Genomic DNA, 23,352 nt, shown 5'->3' on the forward strand with positions numbered 1-23,352 from the left:
ACCCGCCTGTACTGTTGACAGCAGGCAGGATTGGGCCATTAACTCATGTTGCTTACGACAAATCCTGACTCTGGAATCAGCATGACGCACCAGGAATCGGACCAGGCAACTCCTCAATTGTCCAGTGATGGTGATCAAGTGCCCACTGGACGAGATGCCGTTCTGCGCCGTTATTTGCCTGTTTGAGGCCCGCCTGTTAGCTGGAACGATCTCTCATCAACAAGCGGATTTCGCCCACAGGACTGCCACTGACTGGATGTTTTTTGTTTGTTGCACCATTCTCGGTAAATGAGTGAAAAGCCCAGGAGACAGGCCATTTCTGAGATTCTGGAACTGGCGCGCTTGGCACCGACGATAATACCACGTTCAAAGTCTCTTTAGGTCACTATTATCAGAAATTAGTGTTACCAGCGTTTCAACTACAGTGCAACTAGCATGTCATCTACAACAATATAAATGCAATATTTTCATGAATGTATATATACACACACATTTGTGTTTCTCTTGTGGCTAATTCTCAATATGTAACAATTATACAACTGAAAATCAGACATTTGTTTGCTTCTTTTATTTAGCTTCCTTTAGAAAACATGACAGTTCATGACATGCATTACTATTTAAATGCACTGTTCTCCCTCTATTTTAAAAGAAACGTTGTATGAAACGCATTGTTAACATGTCTTGGTTATTTTTAACTTGTTTCAAAGCACAGTACATCTTGTTTCATTATTATCGTACTTGTGAAACCTGTCTGTACAAATTGCTGCATGATTACAGTACCATTTCCAAAACGAAGCAACAAAACAGTACATGACGTAGGTCATAGTTTTGTTGTTTACATCAATATTCAACCATTCCCGGTGCTGCACATGGTTTACCTGAATCTTAAAAAAAAAAGACTATAAAACATTAAATGTCAATGTACAACAATTCAGATTTTGATCAATAAAAATCACAATATGATACTGTATTTCTATCTTACACTTTGTGGTTTAAATCTAAAAATAGGTCTAGATTCAATCCGTAGTGCCGAAGTTCAGCTCTGCAGTGTGCTTGAAATTTAAAAGGTCATTTCCGATTGAGCCGGCATATGCAGCGTTTGCCGTGAATGAAGTCTCCACTAAAACGGGAACATTCCCTTTAAATGTCAATTGGGCAACAAAGTGGAACTTCGGCAATAAGCATTGAATCCGGCCCTTAGTCAAATATATCTTCTGTGGCTCTTGCTATAACAACAGAGAGCAGTTTTACATGTATTGACTCAAATGCAATCAATACAATTCAAAGTAATGTACAGTGCAGGCTAGTGAAGCACATTGTTGTGCATGCTCTCTTCTTACAGCGGTCACAGTCCAGCTTAAACAACATGCAACCACTTTGCATTCTCTGCTACTCATACCTCTAAAATATATATTTTTTTAATCATAATTTGTTTTAGAAAAATACCTGAATTCCTTGAGATGTGAAAAAAATAACGAGCAACAGCTTAGTTTACCCAGGAGATGACCAAGGCCAGAGGACCACTGTAGCCTACATACTACATTTCCCATCATGCCTTGCCTACAACCTGATAGTAGTGATCCCCTCCTACTGACAAATGACCAGGTTCAGCTTAACTGTGCCAATAATGCACAAATATTATGGCTATACCACACTGGTCATTCTATTCGCATGGTGTGAACTGAGTCAAATATCCACTCTCGCTCTACGGATCCAACAGTTTGCTACGGTAGAAGATGTTCATTCCCATAGAAAGTTGTAACGAGCAAGTAAGCCGATACACAATGCAAACATGATCAGCTCCACATTATATACAGTACATTAACTGAAGTTTGGACTCCACATGAGTCATTGCGGTGTTTGTGATTTGTCTCCACACACGGGCTAACATACAGGATCAACCAATGGGCTCGCAGTAGAGCCCTCTCGGTGACATCAAGTCTACAGTAGATGCACTTTATCCAACACCTGTGGTCACTTCCCACTGAAGTCATTTTACCATCTTGATTTACATTTGGTTGAATTGTCAACTAATGTGAATGCAACAACAAAAAAACTCACATCAATTGATTTAGGTAAAAAGTTGGGTGAAAAAAAACTGAAATTCCTTAACGTTGATGACTATTTGCAAATCCAATCAGTATTCCACAATGATTCAACGGCATCACACAGATGTTTTGTTGTCGTTGTTGAAATGACATGGAAACAATGTTGATTCAAACTAGTTTTGCCCAGTGGGTTGTGACACAGAATATTCATCTATTTCACATCCTAACACCTCTAATTCATATTTTATTGAAAAACAAAGTCATTACAAAGACCGATTACCATGTTTGTCTCCAAGAGGATGGGTTCTAGTGGGTGATTATAACAGTGGTTTCAGCTGGCTTATGTCTGGCCGTGTTCTCTGTGTCTCCTGTCCAAGGCACGATAGGGAGGGAGGGCTGCATGGGTGGTTGGTTCTCTGGAGAGGCCCTGGCTGTGATTAAGGTGCCTCTGTATGTATTGGGCCCTGGGAGACCCCTGGCCCCTCAAAGGGTGATCCTGGCACAGTGGTGTTTGAGTTTGCAGGGCAGCACGCCCCGGTTGAGCTGGTAGAATTCCACTAGCTGGATCAGATCAGTGAAGCGGGTGTGACCGTCGTCCAGACTGTAGAACAGATCGCCCTCGTCATCCACCTAACACACACACAAGCTTGAGCATGTCATCTAAAAGACAAGAGATACATATATACCAAAACAAGGGGTAATACTCACCGGTAAGATCTGAAAGTGTTTGATTCTCTGTGTGTGGCACAGTGACAGTACAAATGTCTTGGGGTTGCTTTGGCTGTCCCTTAGAAGAAATACTCTGAAAAACAAAAGAAAAATGTCAGTTTCTTCAGGAACACCTTGGGACAATTTTTTTAACGGTATTTCTGACCGTTTGAAAAAAAGAAAAGTGTAGGGAGGAAAATACAAAAGCTACACTGAACAAAAATATTAAATGAAACATGTAAAGTGTTGGTCCCATCTCTCATGAGCTGAAATATAAAGATCCCAGAAATGTTCCATATGCACAAAAATGTTATGCACACATTTTTTACATTCCAGTTAGTGAGCATTTCTCCTTTGCCAAGACAATCCATCCGCCTGACAGGTGTGGCATATCGAGAAGCTGATTAAACAGCATGATCATTACACAGGTGCACCTTGTGCTGGTGACAACAAAAGGCCACTAAAATGCGCAGTTTTGTCACACAACGCCACAGATGTATCATGTTTTGAGGGAGCGTGCATTTGGCATGCTGACTTCAGGAATGTCCACCAGAGTGATTGCCAGAAAATGGAATGTACATTTCTCTACCATAAGCCACCCTCAACGTCATTTTAGAGAATTTGGCAGTACGTCCAACTGGCCTCATAACCGCAGACCACGTGTATGGTGTTGTGTGGGCAAATGGTTTGCTGATGTCAACTTTGTGAACAGAGATGCGGTGGTGGTTGGCTTAAGGTATGGGCAAGCATAAGCTACGGACAACGAACAGAATTACATTTTATCGATGGCAATTTGAATGCACAGAGATACCGTGACGAGATCCTGAGGCCCATTGTCGTGCCATTCATCTGCCTCCATCACCTCATGTTTCAGCATGATAATGCACAGTCCCATGTCACAAGGATCTGTACACAATCCCTGGATGCTGAAAATGTCCCAGTTCATCCATGACCTGCATACTCACCAGACATGTCACCCATTGAGCATGTTTTGAATGTTCTGGATCGACATGTAAGACAGCGTGTTCCAGTTCCCGCCAATACCCAGCAACTTCGCACAGCCACTGAAGAGGACTGGGACAAGATTCCACAGGCCAATCAACAGCCTGATCAATACTATGCGAAGGAGATGAGGCAAATGGTGGTCACATCAGACACACCTTTTCTGATCATCGCTGCTACTTTATTTTTTAAAGGTGTCTGTGGCCAACAGATTCCCTCATGTGAAATCCATAGATTAGGGAGGGCCTAATTAATTTAAAATCGACTGATTTCCTTTGAAATCGTTGCATGTTGCGTTGATATTTTTTGTTCAGTATATTTACGGTTCTTTGCGACAAAACACATAGAAAAGTGTCCGATGCTGCTCACCCATCAATTAGACCTTGTTGAGTGATTAAGCGGTGTGCCTCATCTCTGGACAGTTTGCTCTGGAACCAGGGCTGGGCCATATGGAGGGCTGCAAAACACACAGGGCGACCATGGTGAATGTCATTAGGCACCAAATGGAGGAAAACATAGCACCTTTTTCTTTCTTCTACGAGTGTGTATCTAAAACCTAAAAGGGTTCTTCGGCTGTCCCCATAAGAGAAACCTTTGAAGACCCTTTTTTAGTTCCAGGTAGAACCCTTTACACAAACGATTGGTGTATTCGGCGCATGTGACAGATAAAATTTGATTTGACGCCGGAAGGGAGTAGACACTGGTGGCTGAGTCATTAAATTAGCTACTTGTAGAATCTTTGCATTGTAATGTAATAATATATCTGCAGTTATAGTGGAATAATAGTGTTTCACAATATTTTTTTCACCCCAAAATTATTTTGGGCCAATACAAAACCGTATTCTAAAATACAGACTTTCTATTTGACAACAAAAGCCAAACCGGCTTCTGGGGAAAACGGCACCCTCCCTCTCATCGGCGTCACGAAGAGGCATGGTCATCTCCTCCTCGATCACATTGAACAAAAGCAGACTGGGGAAAGCGGGCAATGTAGAAGTCGCGCTGTTATATCGTGGTTGCTAAAATTCTACACTCGTCGCTGAATTACAGTTTGTTTTCTCACAGTGTCGGGAATCATTGTATCTTTTCAAAAACAAAAAATATAGTTTTTACAGCTGTTTGGTCCATGCTATCCGTTAACCCTAATGATTTAAAATGTCAATTTCAACAGGGTAAGGTTAGGGTTTAGGATAGGGACATCAAGGATTCTGGACTGCACTAACCTCTTCACCATGTTACAGGAAAAATGGGATGCGGGGGAGGGGGGGGGGGGTTGTTTGAAATACAGCATAGGTGTTGTTACAATTCACCTCGCTTCCACATGGTTGATACATTCTACATGTAGCACCTTTAAGTCCAGTGTATCTGGTCAGTAGGGATGTGACTGCATTCCGGGGAGTTGCTGCCTGCATGGTAAAAAAAAAAAACTTCTACTAACCTATGTTTGACATGGGACTCTGGGAGGTGGATGGGCTTCCATGGGAGCTCAGACGGTGGCAGCTTTTCCTCTGAAGGGAAGGAGAGGAGGAGTTCCAAGTATCACACGCTTGGACTATTTTCACATGGGTGCATCATCATTTCACACCTTATACACATTTTGGGCATTGACAAAGCATCTGTTGTCAGGTATTCAGTCATGGTAAAATAATCCTTTAAGCACTATTGCAGGACCAGTGTGTCTAGTGTGTCATGCTGAGTAGAGAGAAATTATGTCAGAGAGAGAACCAAATGGCCTACCCTCCATGAGAGCCCCTCCTCCACGGCTACGGACAGCGCCTCCGATGGGTTCTCGATCACCCGGCTCTTGTGTCCCGAGAAGTCCATGGCCACCAAGGAGTTCTCGGAGATACTTCTCTGGAAATATATGTTTGAGGTAGTATATATTATTACGAGTATACAGTGTAAGTGTTTGAAATGTTGAAATACGTGAACAGACGGTGAGTGAAAGGTTATAGGAGAAGCACATTCATGCTTTCTGTGTGTGGTATTATGCTGCCATCTAGTGTCTGAGAAGTGTGACTTGAGTATAATTTCTAGATGATTCCGAGCAGAATGGGCTCAAGTGACTGGAGATTAGAGTGGATGTGAATAGAATGACACACGAGCACATAAATAAATCACACACACACAAAATATTTCTTATCAGGATTAGGATTGCTATGTTGTTGTTGCTTTGCTATGTTGTCGTCTTAGGTCTCTCTTTATGTAGTGTTGTCTCTCTTGTTGTAATGTGTGTTTTGTCCTATATTTATTTATTTTAATCCCAGGCCCCCGTCCCCGCAGGAGGCCTTTTGCCTTTTGATAGGCCGTCATTGTAAATAAGAATTTGTTCTTAACTGACCTACCTAGTTAAATATACATTAAAAAAATAAAACAATTCGTGAGTGAGAAGCCATTAAAAAAAATCACCATGATTTGCCTCTATCACTCCCCTAACCTCAGGAAAGGGAAAGAGGGATACCACCTAGTCAGTTGTACAACTGAATTCATTCAACTGAAATGTGTCTGAGTCAGAGAGGTGCGGGGGGGGGGGGCTGCCATAATCGACATCCACAATTTCGGCACCTGGGGAACAGTGGGTTAGTTGTAACACAGGGTCTAGTGTTTACTTTAAGGTAAAAACATTTGAATCCTTCTTAGAGACTCTTCTCCGGTCCATTCGGACGATGTAAATATAAATTCTGGAGTTCCTGGACATCACTGTGCAAACAAACCGATTGCTCCTTTCCTTGACATGTCTCAGTTTTCAGTTCGGTTCTGTTAAGATCGAATTCAGTTTTCAGTTCGGTTCTGTTAAGATCGAATTCTTTGTCCGGCAGTCTAGCGGTGTGCTAGTGGCGTGCTGTGCTCTAGGCCAGGGGTACTCAACTACTATTTGAGAAGGTTCAGTGACACAAATGTCCTAGGTGGCAAAGGTCCAGATGGATATCGTCCCTTATCGGCGCTGTGGTACAGCCGCAGTAACAAACATGGTCGTCTACGAATTAGGAAACATGTTATATAAGATAAACATTAAACCTGTGCAACATTGCAGCAACGTCGCTGAAGAACAAAAAGTAGTTGCATAATTGTCTATGCAAAAAGTGCACTGTGAACAATTGTACATGGGCCTTGAATAAAAAACAAAGCGCATGTTTTCTGGAGAACAAAGGAGAGTTTAACAAAAAGGATCATCTGAAAGCACATAATGTCTCTGTGGGCCGTGCAATATTCATGTAGAAGTCAGTCTGGGCCTTGCCCTTGCATCAATGAGAGAAATTACACTTGGTCTCCTCACAATGTTTTGAACTTTGGCACAAAATGGTGTGAGAGCAACTCTTGAGACGCTGGTGCCGTTGTTCATTGGTGAGCCTGGAGCGGTATTTGTTTTTAATAAAGTTAATTGTGGAGAAAGCTGATTGACAGCTGTATGTGGAGCCAAACATGGTCAGGATGTATAGTGACAGTTTCTTGAGAACAGGGACATCAGCTGCAGGCACCATCTTTCCCCAGAAAGTAACAGGGTCACAGTCACCAGTCTGCTCCTTCAAAGGCACATTTTCTTGCAGCTCAATCAACTCCATTTGCAGTGAGACAACGTCACATTTGTGACCAAGAAGGGGTTCTGCAGCAGCAGTTCTCTCCCAACAATGAAGTCATCAAAGCCAGCCTTGAAGTTATCCATCAGCTTCTGGAGGAAATCAACATGGTTAGGGAACATCTTTGTCTCCCTGCGTTTGCACCAGAAGATCGGGGAAGTGGACAAGTTCTCCCTGGAGATCATTCTTGAAAAGCTCCAATTTCTTCTGGAAAGCCCGGACTGCTGTTATCATATCACATCACACACTGTTGTGCCATCCCTGCAGCTTAACATTCAGTTGATAGAGGTGTGATGTAATGTCTGTCAAAAATGCATCTGTTCCCATCTTCTCCTAATCTTCCAAAAACTGAGTTGCCTTGTCACTCTTTTGCTCTGATAACAAAGCCTTGATTTCCTTCCGAATGGCCCAAAAGCGTCCAAAACCCTGCCTTTGCTGAGTCACCTGACATTGTTGTGCAGTCGTAAGTCAGCAAAACTGACATGGGCTTCTGTCAGAAAGCCTCGTAGCAGGCAGTGTTGTAGGGATGATGTTGCTCTCAAAAAGATCAGTTTCATCATCGTTGTCATGACCTCAGAATACTCTTTCCCCAGACTGGCACACAGAACAGATTGATGGATGATGCAGTGGTATGATGTCAGGTCAGGGTGGTCCCCCAGTCCCCTTCCTCTTCCTATCATGGCTGGATCTGTGATGGAGACCACAGACTTCAGATCTCTCCTGCTTTTTGTCAGCATCCCTTTGATGACCTCATGGGATATCCTCTCCCCGTGTGTGTGTGTGTGCTTCTAGATTTGATAAGCCCAACAGCTCCCCACAGAATTATACAATCTGACAAACAGCAGAAGCTGGGCATTATCAGTGTCATCTGTTGATTCATCCATAGCTAATGGTATATTCTGAATGGCCTCATCAAGTTGTGAAGTCAAATCTTCAGCTAATATTTTGGTTCTCCTCATTGCTGTGGAATCTGACAGTGGGATCTGTTTGATATTTTCTCTGAGCTCATCTTTTTTTAAAAACATTATTTTTTTTTTTTTTATCTTCGAGCAAGGTGTCCGCAACTTCACACATGCATTATTTTACCATCTCAGCGTCTGAAATGGTTTGTGTTGTGTTTTCCCAAAACCGGGAATTGTCCGGGAATTGACAAGGACTTTGTTGGACCTCTCATATTGGAATTTTAGTTGGTTAATCTTATTTGTTCTCACCTCTGTGTTCAGAGGATACGTTTGATCTAAATTACTATGCCAGGTTTCATAATGGCGCTTAACATTGGCACTTTTCAGGAGGGCTACGGACTCACTGCATATCAAGCACATTGGTTTTGTGCTAGTTGCGGGGAGAATAAATACATACTGTTCCGTCCACTTGTCTTTGATTATATGGTTTTCAGCACCAGGTTTTTTTTTTTTAACAAGCCATATTAACAAAGATACTGGTAACTAAGCTCCCATCCATGATATTAACAGTTGAGCCGCAGTAAAATCTTTCTGCCTGCTTGTCCCAAGGTTCCACAGAGGATATTTGGATTGATGTTATTGGGTAAGACGCGGCCTCTTGTATTTGCATATAACCACGCGATTGGATTAGGCAGGGCACTTGTTGAAGTGGCCGTTGTTTTTGAGAGAAAGAGAGGATGCTGAGTTAGCGGTCGATACGCCCGGTAGATTTTTTAAAAAGCTTTCAAAAGTTATTGATTTACTTTATATAACAAATTACGACGTTGTCCGGTCCGTATTGACCCTTCACTGGGTCCGGAGACGGACTGCGATCCGCCAGTTGAGTTTGGCTGCTCTAGGCTGTAGCGGCTGTACGGCAGGGTAAAGGAGATTAAGCAGCGCCATGACCCCTCTACAGTATATCCTGTACCCTAACCTAATATACTCCCCAAGCATGTTCTCAGAAGCTGGGTTAGTCTAGGTGTGCATCCCAAATGGCACCCTTTCTCCAATTATAGTACACTACTTTTGACCACAAGTGCACTACTGTACATAGAGAATCGGGTGCCATTTGAGATGCATCTTAGCCCTTCCCTTTGCAGCGCTGAGCTCAGGGTCCCAGACCCATGCCTGGACACTCTGTGCATTCCTCTGACAGCAAAGTAGAAGTGACGAGGTGTTAAGTCTGAGAGCAGCTGATCTCGGGTTATTTTTAGAGGAGCCAGGCTCCTCGAACATGTTCCAGTGCCCAAAATAGAACATGTGTTTACACATACAGAATTACTGGAATTTGAGGGGGAAACACTTTCATTTTAGACTATTCTAGAAGATCACTCCGGCATGAATAGTAGACTGTGTGTCCTGGGTCATGTGCTTTAAAACGGTGTACCGGCACATTGGTATTTACACACCACTTACCATAGGTGAAGTTTTCTGTTTCTGGTGTGGTTGAATGAAGTTTTGGTACAGCTGCAACCCATACTGCAACACAAAAAACAGTAGGTGAGAACGTTGTTCAGTAGGCACCGATCAGACACGATGAGGCATGGATGGACGGCATACAGTAAGTAGTCAGTTGGGGGTCAGGAAAGACCACACTACTAGAGTTGTGCTGACTTTGGAGATCTGTAGACACTTGACAGAGGTTACATCCCCAATGGCACCCTGTTCCCTACATAGTGCACCACTATGACCCCTATGGGCCCTGGTCAACGGTGGTGCACTATATAGGGAATAGGGTGTACATTTGGGACGCACACAGACAGAGGATGTGATAAGGGGGCAGCATGGTGACTACCTTAAAGAGGCGCATGGCAGTGACCCAGCAGGTTCTGGTCTGCTCATCATCTGCACACAACAGCTTGAGGTCTCGGGGAGAGCCATGCTTAGTAGACTGGAGTGGAGGATCATCATGAAGAGAAAGCATGGGTTTATCAAACAGAACTCGGAAATGACTTTCCTTTCCTTAATTGCGCCTGATGGGATAAAGAGTTCCATTGAATAACTTAACATTGTAAAACACCAAAGTATAGGTTTATAGATAGAAAATGCAAAAGTACCTTGACACAGAAGCCATAGTCCGTCGGCGCTCCGTGTAGCTTTTTCGCCGATAGTAACGTGTAGACGTCGCCGTCACTGAACTCGGCAATAAACTGAAGATGCCTCGGTTCCTGTGAAGAGAGAACAAGAAACGTCTCAAATCTCCACATGCCTTTCAGTGTTCATTATTGTGTTTATGTCACATCACACCCCCCATTGCAACCAGGGCTTCTTCTTGCATTCCACTGTAGAGTAGCCTCAAGTCCCATTACAAATCCAACTATGTGAGGGATCGGGGTAGAAATGTGAACAATGCAGGGGTGCCCAGGGTTGAGGACAGATGCTAAGCAAGTGCCCTGGTCCATGATGATCACAGACTAAAAGTGATCGTTGTTTTAGCTGCAGACTCCTTCGAGCTGAGACAAGGTTGGCACACTTCAACATAGTCAAGCAAATAGTATTGCCCTATCCATTACACTGTAGGTGTGGCTAGTATGTATATTAGGTGTTAAAGATAGGACCAAATATGTGACAAAGTGATAGTAGCTTTATTAATACTGTAAGCATACTGTCAGGGAGCCAAATGAGGAGCACAAAGCAAACCATTGTTGAAACTATGTGACTGCGACACAACATTCTCACTTCCCTGTTGCACAGTGTCAAGCACAGGTACAGTCAGGTCCATAATTATTGGCAACCTTGATGAAGATTAGCAAAAAAGACTGTATAAAATAAATAATCTATTTCTGAGCAATTGCATTATAAAAAAACTTTATAATTTCAACCCAAAATGTTTTTGCATACAATTTAGCTCAGTATTTGTATTATTTATTTTATAGAGTATTTTTTGCCCATCTTTATCGAGGTTAGAATAATTATGGACTTGACTGTAGGTATAGTTGTCTGTGTATGTGTTGACCGACTTGCAATGTCTATGACATCAACCAAAATTGTAGCCAAACCCAATATACTCTTGAGCATAAATCACATGATATCAAACTAAAGGAATTAAATCAAATCCAACTTCTGTTACTAATTGGATTGCCTATATTGGAGATTGCAAACCCGGGTCATTTTGTGCTTCTAGTCTAAAGAACAGCTCTTCTGTAGTTGGGAGAGGGGGAAGTGGTTAGCTTGGCACAGTGCTGTGCTGTGCAGGTCTAAGATTCACCTGTCATCCGTGGGTGTTGAGGGCTCAGTCCTTGGCAGTGGCATGCCATCTGACCTGAGGGAAAGCTAGCTCAACCAGTTCCACAGAGCAGCCAGGGAACAATAGAGCTAGCTACTCCCCTACTGTACACCACACCACGCTGGCAAATTGACACAGGCTTCTCACATGAACCCATACAGCAGCAGGTAAAACAACAGTTCTCTCCTTAAACCTACTTGCTTTTTTTTTGTTGCAAAAACACTACTTTTTAACCCTTTTTGAAGGAAATCTTTGTCATTCATATTGTAATTCATTAAAGGCCATGTTTCATTGAAGTCTGGAAAGACACGAGGACAGTTACTTTAACATTGAAACATTTATAGACTACACACTTCTAGAACAAATGTTATTGACTGACCTTTGATGTCCCCTTGTTGGAGAAGTAGAGACCTGACCGTCTCAAGACAAAGTAGAACTTTTTCCAAGACTTCCTGCCTTGTTCTTTGGCATGGAGGTGCCCATGGATCTCTGGACAAGTGCTTGAGTTGAGAAATGTCTGTCGGACAGAAAGAAAAATAGTCCTTAAATAGTGTAGCAGCAACACTGAGGGGACGGTTTCCCGGACACAGACTTTAAAGTGAAGCAACAAGTAGAATGTTGCTTAATAGATACCTGTATTAGCTGAGAATGGTTCATAATCCCATTGGTTTCACTTGATAAGGACACCATGTGATCTGGGAAAAAATCCTATCAATATGAAAACAACATCAGTCATTCACACACACACACACACGAGCTATCCATTACTGGGTCAGCTGAGTGCATTTAGAAAACAGGAGGTGTAATGTACTAATTAGTTCAAAATTGTTTTGCAAATCACATCCTGGTCTTACCAGCGGTTTATTGAAGAATTCATATTTGGCATAGTTCTTCCGAAAATATAGGCGACTGTCTGTGTCCATGCCCCAGCCGGACAGCACCTCCATCACAGATTCATGGTCTTCTATGGTTCTTTCTGGTCAAAACAAGAGAAAGAAATGTCAACGTAGAAACCACAAAAGACACACAAAAAAAAGAGGGAAAATGAGAAAGATAGTTAGTAAAATATACAGTATCCAACAAAGTTCCTCCTCACAATACCATATAGTCAAACATTAAGGTTTAGAATAAAGTTATCAGACGTTCAAACATATAATCGTGATCATACAGTACACAACAGTACACAACACACATAACACACAACAATACAGTACACATAACAGTACAAAATACAGTACACACAACAATACACAATACAGTACACACAACAATACATAATACAGTACAAATAACAGTACACAACAGTACACATAAGTGGTTATAGCTGTTCAGATTCATAACAGTAATATAAACTGGTTTAGTGCCCAGGGCCCACATACAGTACACAATACAGTGGTTATAGCTGTTCAGATTCATAACAGTAATATAAACTGGTTTAGTGCCCAGGGCCCACATACAGTACAATAAGGCCTGCGTCAGAGCAGGGCATGTGCTTTGCTACCTCTAAAACGGTGCAGATTGATTATTAACCCTTTAATTAGAGATAGATTAATACACAGCTTTAATGTGGGAGTTACAGTACGACTGTAAGACGTATTATCAAACATTACTCAGATGAATATTAACTGTTACAATGGAAAGCAGTCGTCTGGACACTGGAACACTGCACAGCCGTTTGAGTCAAGGCAAGGTGGTGGTTATGCTGGTCAGGATGGTTTGTGCTGTTTGTACTGTTTCCAAACTTCGCATCTGCACTGTTCAAGTAAATCTGATTTTGTCAACATTTTTGGGGGAAATTGTTAAAAGTCGTACTTGCATGCATAAAGTTGTATGGTTTAACTTCACAATCATTGTTTTTTGTTTGGCATAATATACGTGTCAGCAGCATTCTGTTACAGTGGAATTGCTCAGCAAGGTCTATCTAGTATCTTTAGTGGCCTATTTTTACAAATGTATTCATTAGGAATCCCATTTCATGTCTGAAAAGCAGCATTTCATCTCAACACGAGCACCGCATTAAGTGCTGAGAGGCTTTACAAAAAATATTACATTACAGTACCAGTCAAAAGTCAGGACACACCTTTATTGTGACTATTTTCTACATTGTAAAATAATAGTGAAGACCTCAAAACTATGAAATAACACATATGGAATCATGTAGTAATCAAAAAAAATGTTAAACAAATCAAAATATATTTTAGATTTGTGATTCATCAAAGTAGGTATGTCCAAACTTTTGACTGATACTGTCATTTCAGCAGCACTTTATGACAAACTCAGTCAAAGCAGATGCACTTCAACTAAATCTAACAAGAAGAGCACAAGCTTTATTTGGCTTGACAAAAAGATGATGAGTGAATCGGGCCACATATCATTATAGGAGGTTCTAAGGGCTCTTAAAAATGTTAAGAGGAACTGATGTGTGGGTGTCCCAAATGGGAACCTATGCCCTATATAGTACACTGCCTTTAACCAGAGCCCTATGGGCCTTAGTCACAAGTAGTGCACTATAAAGAGAATACGGTGCAATTTGGGACAGAGCCTGTATACGTCCTGTGTACGTCCTGTGTAGCTCAGCTGGTAGAGCATGGTGCTTGCAACGCCAGGATTGTGGGTTCAATTCCACGGGGGACCAGTACGGAGAAGAAGAAAAAAGTATGAAAATGTAATCAGTCACTGCTTACTGTAAGTTGCTCTGGAATAGAGAGAACTAAAATGTATCTGCACAGAAGCACCGGAAAACAGTGTGTGTCAGTATGATAACATGGAAAAACAGATGCTGAGGGTTGTAGAATACTGTTTCCCAGGTTTTCCAGAAATCCCGGTTACTAGAATATTTCCAGAATTAGGAGTGAAAAAGCAGGACATCCAGGAATCTCCCAGCCTGGGAATTTTGGAACCCTAGTTCTTTACAGTTTGACTTTATAATACCAACATATACAGTGCATTTGGAAAGTATTCAGACCCCTTGACCTTTTCCACATTTTGTTACGTTACAGCCTTCAATCTACACACAATATCCCATAAAGAAAAATCAAAACAGGTTTATACATTTTTGCAAATGTACTATAAAAAAACAATAATTCAATATCACATTTACATAAGTATTCAGACCCGTTACTCTACTACGCCAGGTCGCAGTTATAAATGAGAACTTGTTCTCAACTAGCCTACCTGGTTAAATAAAGGTTAAATAAATAAAAATAACAATAAAACTGTTGTAAAACTGTTGTAGCACCTATGGCAGCTACCTCGAGTCTTCTTGGGTATGACGCGACAAGCTTGGCACACCTGTATTTTGGGAATTTCCGTGAATTATTCTCAGCAGATCCTCTCAAGCTCTGTCAGGTTGGATGGGCTCAGGAGCAGGTTTTCATCAAGGACCTCTCCCTAGAGGAGAGGGAGAGGTCCTTGATGAAAACCTGCTCCTGAGCGTTCAGGACCTCAGACTGGGGTCCTGAAAACAACCCTAAGCACACAGCCAAGACAACGCAGGCCTGGCTTCAGGTCGTTTCTGAATGTTCTTGAGTGGCCCAGCTAGAGCCCGGACTTGAACCCAGTCGAACATCTCTGGCGAGACCTAAAAATAGCTGTGCAGCGACGCTCCCCATCCAATATATATCTCTTAAAATAAAGTGATACCCAGTTGACTTAAATCTGCTGGAAAATCTATGGCTGTCTAGCCATAATCCCCAACATCTTGACAGAGCTTGAAGAATTCAGAAAATAATAATGGGCAAATATTGCCCATTTCCACAGGGATGGTGCCAGGTTTCATCAGACCAGATAATCTGGTTTGTTATGGTCTGAGAGTCCTTTAGGTGACTTTTTGGCAAACTCCAAGCGGGCTGTCATGTGCCTTTTACTGAGGAGTGACTACCGTCTGGCAACTCTACCATTAAGGCCTGATTGGTGGAGTGCTGCAGAGATGGTTGTCCTTCTGGAAGGTTCTCCCATCTCCACAGAGGAATTCTGGAGCTCGGTCAAAGTGACCATTGAATTCTTGGTCACCTCCCTGACCAAGGCCTTTCTCCCCCGATTGCTCAGTTTGGCTGGGCGGCCAACTCTAGGAAGAGTCTTGGTGGTTCCAAACTTCTTCCATTTAAGAATTATGGAGGCCATTGTGTTCTTGGGGGCCTTCAAATGCTGCAGAATGTTTTTGGTACCCTTCCCCAGATCTGTGCCTCAACAGAATCCTGTCTCGGAGTTCTATGGACAATTTCTTTGACCTCATGGCTTGGTTGTTGCACTGACATGCAGTGTCTGTGGGACCTTATATACACAGGTGTGCCTTTTCAATTGAATTTCTGACAGGTGGACTCCAGTTGCAGAAACATTAAGAATGATCAATGGAAACAGGGTGCACCTGAGCTCAGTTGAGTCTCATAGCAAAGGGTCTGAGTACTTATGTAAATAAGATATAATTTTTTAAAAATATTTGCAAAAAAATTCTAAAAACCTGTTTTCGCTTTGTTATTATGGGGTATTATCTATTGTGTGTAGATTGATGAGAATTTAAATGTAATCCATTTTAAAATAAGGCTGTAATGTAACAAAATGTAGAAAAAGGGAATGGGTCTGAATACTTCCTGAATGCAATGATTCATCATCATCATCATCATCATCATGAAAAAAAATTACTCTACAAGAATAGAAGAGAAGACACATTTAGCTGACATTTTGACTCATTTCCAAAGTACTACAATAACTTTGACTGGTTAATTTAGGTTTTCATTCGTCTAGAATTACCAGATGTTCCCGTAACGACATACTGGGTAGTGGAATTATTCATTTCTCAATTATCATTCATCTCAACAAAAAAAAAATGTGTATTCCAAATTAAAAGCAGAAGAGAAGAGACTCAGAGGAACAAACTTTAAGACACACTTTACTAAACTGGTTGAATGAGAACAGCACTTTTCCAGCTAAATCAATGCTTAAATACTAATGAACAGAACGGATGGGTAAGTTATGCAATCTAAGTGTGAAGAATGCTGCTGAGAAATGGTTAGAAGATAGAAGACGAGTCACTTTTGCTGCACAATTCAGTGTTTGTTGACCAACTTGTGGTACCAAAGAGCAGAATCACACGGGTGTGCCACAGAAAGAGTCTACACGTGTCTCTGCAATATCGAAGCGTTTAAAATATATATATATATATATATATATATATTAGAAATTAAATAACTTCGATATAGTCGTAGCATAAGTACTCAGCTCCATGAGTCAACACGTTAGAAACACATTGAACAGCAACTACAGCTGTACGTCTTCTTGGTTAAATCTGTAGGAGCTTTGCATACCTGGACTGTGCAATATTTGCCCATTATTATTTTCTGAATTCTTCAAGCTCTGTCAAGATGTTGGGGATTATGGCTAGACAGCCATAGATTTTCCAGCAGATTTAAGTCAAAACTGGGTATCACTTTATTTTAAGAGATATATATTAGTCACTAATTAGTAGTTTATAAGTGTGTGTATAAGCAGCTAAGAAGGTATTTATTCTGTGTTATTAGTCATGTATTAGGCCTTAAATATTTTATATTCAAACGTTATAAGTCTAATTACTGGTCAATCATTGATAACTTCATTGTTAGACATAAATACACATTAGTCGTTAATTAAGTTAAGCAAGTTACACAAGAAACAGGCTTTTAGTAAGCCGTCTCAATATGGGACTGATAAAGTCATAGCACTGTACCTTAAAATGTGCTCCCTGCTCTGAATTGTGGCCACATTTTTACTTGAAAAATATTATTTACAGAAATGACCTCATTGGACAGAAAGGGGCACACATACCAACATAATGTATATGCCATACAGAAAACATTCCAGTCAACATGATGTAAACAACAAAACTTGCAAATATTTGAGTGTTGGCTGTATGGCGTATATTATGTATTATGAAACACAAAGGAGCACACCTCCCCACACCCATGAGCAACACCATATATTGTTGGCCTGAAACTGAGAATATGTGTAGTTTCATTAGATAAGAAATTGATTCATATTAATGCCACACATTCAAGGTCGGGATTCAATCTGATCGCACAATGTTGACAATGCGCCTTTTAAAGGGATAGTTAAGAGATTTTGGCAATGACGCCCTTTATCTACTCCCCCAGAGTCCGATGAACACAGGGGTTGGAACCAAAATTGTTTTCCAATCATTTCGTTCTGAACAGAACCACTCTTTTCTTTAGTTCCGTTCCACTGTTTCGACCAGCAGAACAAAGTTCTGAAAAGGTGAAGGTTTATATTGTTTCTTTCTGTTCCTTTTTTAACCTGTGAAATCAATTATTATTATTAATTGTTTTACATTGAGTTCATTAAATGACTTCACCAATCAGTGCGGATAGAGCAGGCAAGCTAGTTGTTTACACGCATAATGGACAAACAAGTGTAGCCTGTGGCGCAAGATGCGACTGACATTTTGCTGGTGGGGAGAGAGCGAGAGAGGGTTGAGGAGAAGGCTTGAAGCACTGGCATATTGCTATGACATGCATTATCTGAATTAGGTCCACATAATTAAACCTAGGAGGAGTGGCTTCTATGAAGGAACGTTGAATGTCCTTTAAGCTAGCAAGCTAACAAACTTGAGCTAGCTAGATAACAAGCTTGTGTGTGCAGAGCGGCGCCAGAATTGAAAACACCTTTACCTTTTTGTAGTTAATAAATCCAACGTGAAACTTGATAACTAGGACTATATTATCCTTAACTAGCATTGAAAAAGTGAATCCATTCTTCTCTAGCTAATAGACCCAGTGGGTTTTGCGACGGGTATACAGAGATGACTAGTTTACAGAGTAGTATAGAGTGCAGTGATGTGTCTATAAAGGAACAGTGGTGGCAAATCTGATGGCTGAATGGTAAAGACCATCTAGCCGCTCCAGAGCACCCTTACCTGCCAATCTATAAATTACATCTCCGTTTAAAAGTTTTTATTTTAATTTGAAATTTTACCCCCCTTTTTTTGTGGTATCCAATTGTTAGTAGTTACTATCTAGTCTCATCGCTACAACTCCCTTATGGGCTCGGGAGAGACGAAGGTCGAAAGCCATGCGTCCTCCGAAACACAACCCAACCAAGCCGCACTGCTTCTTAACACAGCGCGCATCAAACCGGAAGCCAGCCGCACCAATGTGTCGGAGGAAACACCGTGCACTTGGCGAACTGGTTAGCATGCACTGCACCCGGCCCGCCACAGGAGTCGCTAATGCACGATGAGACAAGGATATCCCTACCGGCCAAACCCTCCCTAACCCGGATGACGCTAGGCCAATTGTGAGTCGCCCCATGGACGTCCTGGTCGCGGCCCGGCTGTGACAGAGCCTGGGCTCAAACCCAGGGTCTCTGGTGGCACAACTAGCACTGCGATGCAGCGCCTTAGACCACTGCGCCACCCGGGAGGCTTATCTCCGTAGTCTTTATGTAGGCCGTAATTGTAAATAAACATTTGTCCTTAACCGACTTGCCTAGTTAAATAAAGGTTAAATCAAATAAATAAAAGTCTAGCATGGGTAGATACACATAAATAATGGTGGTCATCTGAATCAGGGTTAGTTTGGTAGCCGGGGATGAAAGAGGAGCGATTATGATAGAGGAAAACAAGTCCAGATTTAACTTTAGCCTGCAGCTTTGGTAAGTGCGGAGAGAAGGACAGTGTACCATCTAGCCATACTTCCAAGTACTTGTATGAGGTGACTACCTCAAGCTCTAAACCCTCAGATATAGTAATAACACCTGTGGGGAGAGGGGCATTCTTCTAACCAAACCACATGACCTTTGTTTTGGCGGTGTTCAGAACAAGGTTAAAGGCAGAGAAAGCTTGTTTGACACTAATAAAGCTTTGTTGTAGAGGGTTTAACGCAACATCCGGGGAGGGGGCAGCGTAGTATAAGACTATCATCTGCATATAAATGGAAGAGAGCGCTTCCTACTGCTTGAGCTATGTTGATTTAAATTGAGAAGAGCGTGGGGCCTAGGATCAAGCCTTGGGGTACTCACTTGGTGACAGGCAATGGCTGATATAGCAGATATTCTGACTTTATACACTGCACTCTTTGAGAGAGGTAGTTCGCAAACCAGGCCAAAGACACCTCAGACACACCAATACTCCTTAGCCGGCCCACAAGAAAGGAATGGTCTACCGTATCAAAAGCTTTGGCCAAGTCAATAAAAATAGCAGCACAACATATGCTTAGAATCAAGGGCAATGGTGACATAATTTAGGACTTAAGGTTGCAGTGACACATTCATAACCTGAGCGAAAACCAGATTGCATACCCAAGAGAATACTATAGACGTCAAGAAAGCCAGTCAGTTGATGATTGACAAGTTATTCCAACACATTTGATAAACAGGGCAAAATAGAAATTGGCCTATAACAGTTAGGATCAGCTTGTTTTCCCCCTTTAAATAAAAGACACACCGTGGCTGCCTTCCAAGCAATGGGAACCTCCCCAGAGAGGAGAGAAAGGTTAAAAAGGTCAGAGATAGGTCAGATGATAGCGGCAGGAACCTTAAGGGTCTAAACCCTCAGCAGCCTCCACTGCCCTGAACCAGTTCCAACCCCTAGTGTCCAGTATGAAGGAAGTTAGCTTTAGTAACTAGCATTAGCACAATGACTGGAAGTCTACAGGAAAGGCTAGCATTAAATTACCTGTAAAAGTAAAGCATGCTGTAATGCACGATCAGATTGAATCCCAGCACAAGTCAACGTTTTACGTAAATAATTAGTCACCAAACATCCATAGATACACTTGCCACGAGTGCTAATATTATGGTAATTCTGATTTAAAAAGACACTATGCACTATGGAAGTTTAGATGCTAATTGTTTATGTGAAATGTTTCACTTGATTTGTTGGCTATATGTCATAATTTATGTGGGGAGGTGTGCCTCTTCTGTCCCAAAAAAATGCTGAAACTAAACATGTGGCCACACTTCAGAATAGGGAACACATTGTAAGGTACTATGTATGTCCTTATTAGTCCCATATTGAGACAGCTTACGAAGAGTATGTTTCTGGTGTAAAGTGCTATTAATTAACAACTAACATGTCTTTATTATGGCTAACAATTAAGTTATTAATGATTGACCAGTAATATATGCCTTGTGTTTGAATAAGAAAATACTTAATTAAGGTATAATACATGAGTAATAACAAGGAAATACCTTATTAGTTTCTTACATACACAATTATAAACTACCAGTGTCACATGTTTAACTTAAAATAAAGTGTTACCCAAAATGGTAACTTGGCCTTTTAGGAACAGTCACCGTCTTCTTGGTAAGCAACTTCAGTGTTGATTTGGCCTTGTGTTGTAGATTATTGTCCTGCTGAAAGGGGAACTCCTCTTCCAGTCTCTGGTGTAAAGCAGACAAGCAGGTTTTCCTCTAAGATTTTGCATGTGCTTAGCTCCATCCTGTTTCATTTTATCCTGAAAAACTACCCAGTATTTGCTGATGTCAAGCATACCCATACCATGATGCAGCCACCACCATGTTTGAAAATCAAGAGGCAGTTACTCAGTGATGTGTTGTGTTCGATTTGCACCAAACATTCAGCTCTGCATTTAGGCAAAAAGTGTATTCCTTTGCTGTACCTTTCTTCTTCTTCAGTATTACTTAAGTGCCTTTTTGAATACAAGATGCATGTTCTCTATACTTGTATTATTCTGTTCACTCTGTCATTTAGGTCACTACAATGTTGTTAATCCATCCTCAGTTTTCTACCATCACATTGAACTCTCTAGCTGTTTTAAAATCACCAGTGGCCTCATGGTAACATCCCTGAGCAGTTTCATTCCTGTCCTGCAGCTCAGTTCAGAAGGACGACTGTATCTGTGATGTGTCTGGGTGGTTTCATTTATAAAAAAAATCGACAGCATAATTGTTAACTTGACCATGCTTAAAGAGATATTCAATGTCTGATTTGTTCTGGTTAGCCATGTACCTATCACTGCCCTTCTTTATGAGGTTTTCAAAAAGCTCCCTGGTCTTTGTAGTTGAATCGGTGCTCGAAATTCAATACTTGACGGAGGGATCTTACAGATGTTGTATAAATGGGGGACAGAGGAAGGGATGGTCATTAAAAAAAAAAAAAAAACACACTGTCAACCACTATTATTTCACACAGAGTGAGTCCATGTAATTCATGTGATTTTTCTAAGGCCACATTTTCCTCCTGAACTAATTTAGGATTGCCTAAATACTTATGCCACGACAATATTTTAGTCGTTGCACAAACAAACTTCCACCTTGACATAAGAGTATTTTGTGTACATTGTTGACAAAACATGACCATTACATCCATTTGAATCCCCCTTTTGTAACACAATAACATGTCAAGAAATCAAAAGGGGTCTGAATACTTTTGCAAGGCACTGCAATCAGGTATATGTTTATATATCTGGAGGAATGTGTCGATTAGATACCGACGTGACTTTCTTAATTGCCTCTGATGGGATAAATAAAGATGTACTGCATTGACATTTTTACCTATGCCTGGATGAGAGAGCTGCTCAAACAGAGTCCAGCTGTGGTCGTCAATGCAATGATTCTTCATGACAAACAACTGGCAGATGTCCCGGGCTGTGATGTCAGTGGGAACCTCTACTGCTCGACTGGTATTGTCCTCATTATACACTTTGATTACCTGCAGTGAAGAAAGAAAAAAAAAACACATTGACACGAACTACATCTTGTATGATATAAAATATATACATTAAATATATAAATAACATTTACATATATCAAATGCACATCGAAACGTTACAAATAACCAACAAGGCAAGAAATAAGGGTAGGGAGGCGTAATTTCAAATGCATAGGATTTTCAAAATGTTCTCCAAGCCACACAACAGCACCAAATTCTCCCAGAAGTTGGTAAATGTGTCCATAACAAAGTACTGAACTATTGCTCCAATTATCTTTCTTCTTTTTCCATTCACAACAGTTATGTTACAGTTCTGCATTAAAAATAGCACAGAGAAACTCAACAAAACAACAAATAAGTTACTAACAAATCCATTCTAACATCACAACTTACCCCTCTGTTGGGAGACAAGCAAACGTGTGAATTTGAGCCAACTCTGCAGCCTATGTAGGGCTGAGTGCAAAGCATTGTAAACCAGGCTTTTAGTGAGGAACATGGAAACATGCACCAGACAGGCAGACAGCGCAGAGCTGAGCAGAACAAAAAAAAAAAGCAGAGCAGCGAGTCAGTGTCAGCTGGGAAGCGAAAAGCAGAGCTCTCCCTCGCTCTCTTTACTGCAGTGGAGCTGAACTGAGCTAATTAGAAAGAGCTGCCTCTGATCACAGCGTTTTCCTGACTCCACAGATATATGTCACCGAGGCTCTGGCCCAATCACCTGCCACCTTTTCCTCAAGTAAAAAGAGACCAGGATCAGCCTGCTCTGCTCCACACACCCCAGGAGGAGGAGGAGGAAGGAGGAGGAGAAAAGAGTCACAAGGCTCGCCCCCACCTCCCTATTCACACAGCCATGGCAAGTCGAGTTCTTAGCATAAAGCCCTGCATGAGCTCAAAAGCAATTACAAAAGGTGCTAGTTAAATGTAATGCTAGTTGGGTCAACTCTGTCTAAAGTTGACAGGGGTGGGCGGGGAGCGGGGGAGGGAGAGAGGCACAGTAAAGATCAGCTGGCTGCCTCTGTGTGCTTGGGTCTTGGTTTAAGGCGGATCGGTTGGGCAGGACGCTCCAGCCCTCTTTTGTGGAGAGAAAGGAGGTCACAGTGCTCCAGCAGCGCTGGGGTTAGTGCCCTTAAGGAGCCCGCAGCGAATCACAACCTTCAGCTATGACATCACCCCACAATGAAGTAGACGA

At 41.6% G+C, this 23,352-nt stretch overlaps 1 protein-coding gene across 16 annotated transcripts in view; it reads right to left on the reverse strand.

The window, feature by feature from the left end:
• Window positions 1-553: 553 nt before the first annotated feature.
• The window catches only part of LOC110520072 (growth factor receptor-bound protein 14), a 46,084-nt gene continuing 23,285 nt past the window's right edge, over window positions 554-23,352 (reverse strand). For 15 of the 16 annotated variants that reach the window (XM_021597092.2, XM_021597088.2, XM_021597090.2 and 12 more), the window contains 12 exons: window positions 22,010-22,166; window positions 12,361-12,482; window positions 12,140-12,214; window positions 11,886-12,023; window positions 10,338-10,448; window positions 10,076-10,171; window positions 9,697-9,759; window positions 5,496-5,612; window positions 5,197-5,266; window positions 4,128-4,215; window positions 2,757-2,850; window positions 554-2,678 (listed from right to left, as the gene is read on the reverse strand). In XM_021597092.2, the coding sequence (XP_021452767.1) occupies window positions 2,532-2,678; window positions 2,757-2,850; window positions 4,128-4,215; window positions 5,197-5,266; window positions 5,496-5,612; window positions 9,697-9,759; window positions 10,076-10,171; window positions 10,338-10,448; window positions 11,886-12,023; window positions 12,140-12,214; window positions 12,361-12,482; window positions 22,010-22,166 (1,278 nt within the window). In that variant the 3' untranslated portion in view covers window positions 554-2,531. Of the gene's footprint in view, window positions 2,679-2,756; window positions 2,851-4,127; window positions 4,216-5,196; window positions 5,267-5,495; window positions 5,613-9,696; window positions 9,760-10,075; window positions 10,172-10,337; window positions 10,449-11,885; window positions 12,024-12,139; window positions 12,215-12,360; window positions 12,483-22,009; window positions 22,167-22,559; window positions 22,902-23,352 lie in introns of those variants that run through there. The other variant, XM_021597093.2, reaches the window with a different exon arrangement.

Source organism: Oncorhynchus mykiss, chromosome 3 (assembly GCF_013265735.2).
Source record: "Oncorhynchus mykiss isolate Arlee chromosome 3, USDA_OmykA_1.1, whole genome shotgun sequence".
NCBI classification, from domain to species: Eukaryota; Metazoa; Chordata; class Actinopteri; order Salmoniformes; family Salmonidae; genus Oncorhynchus; species Oncorhynchus mykiss.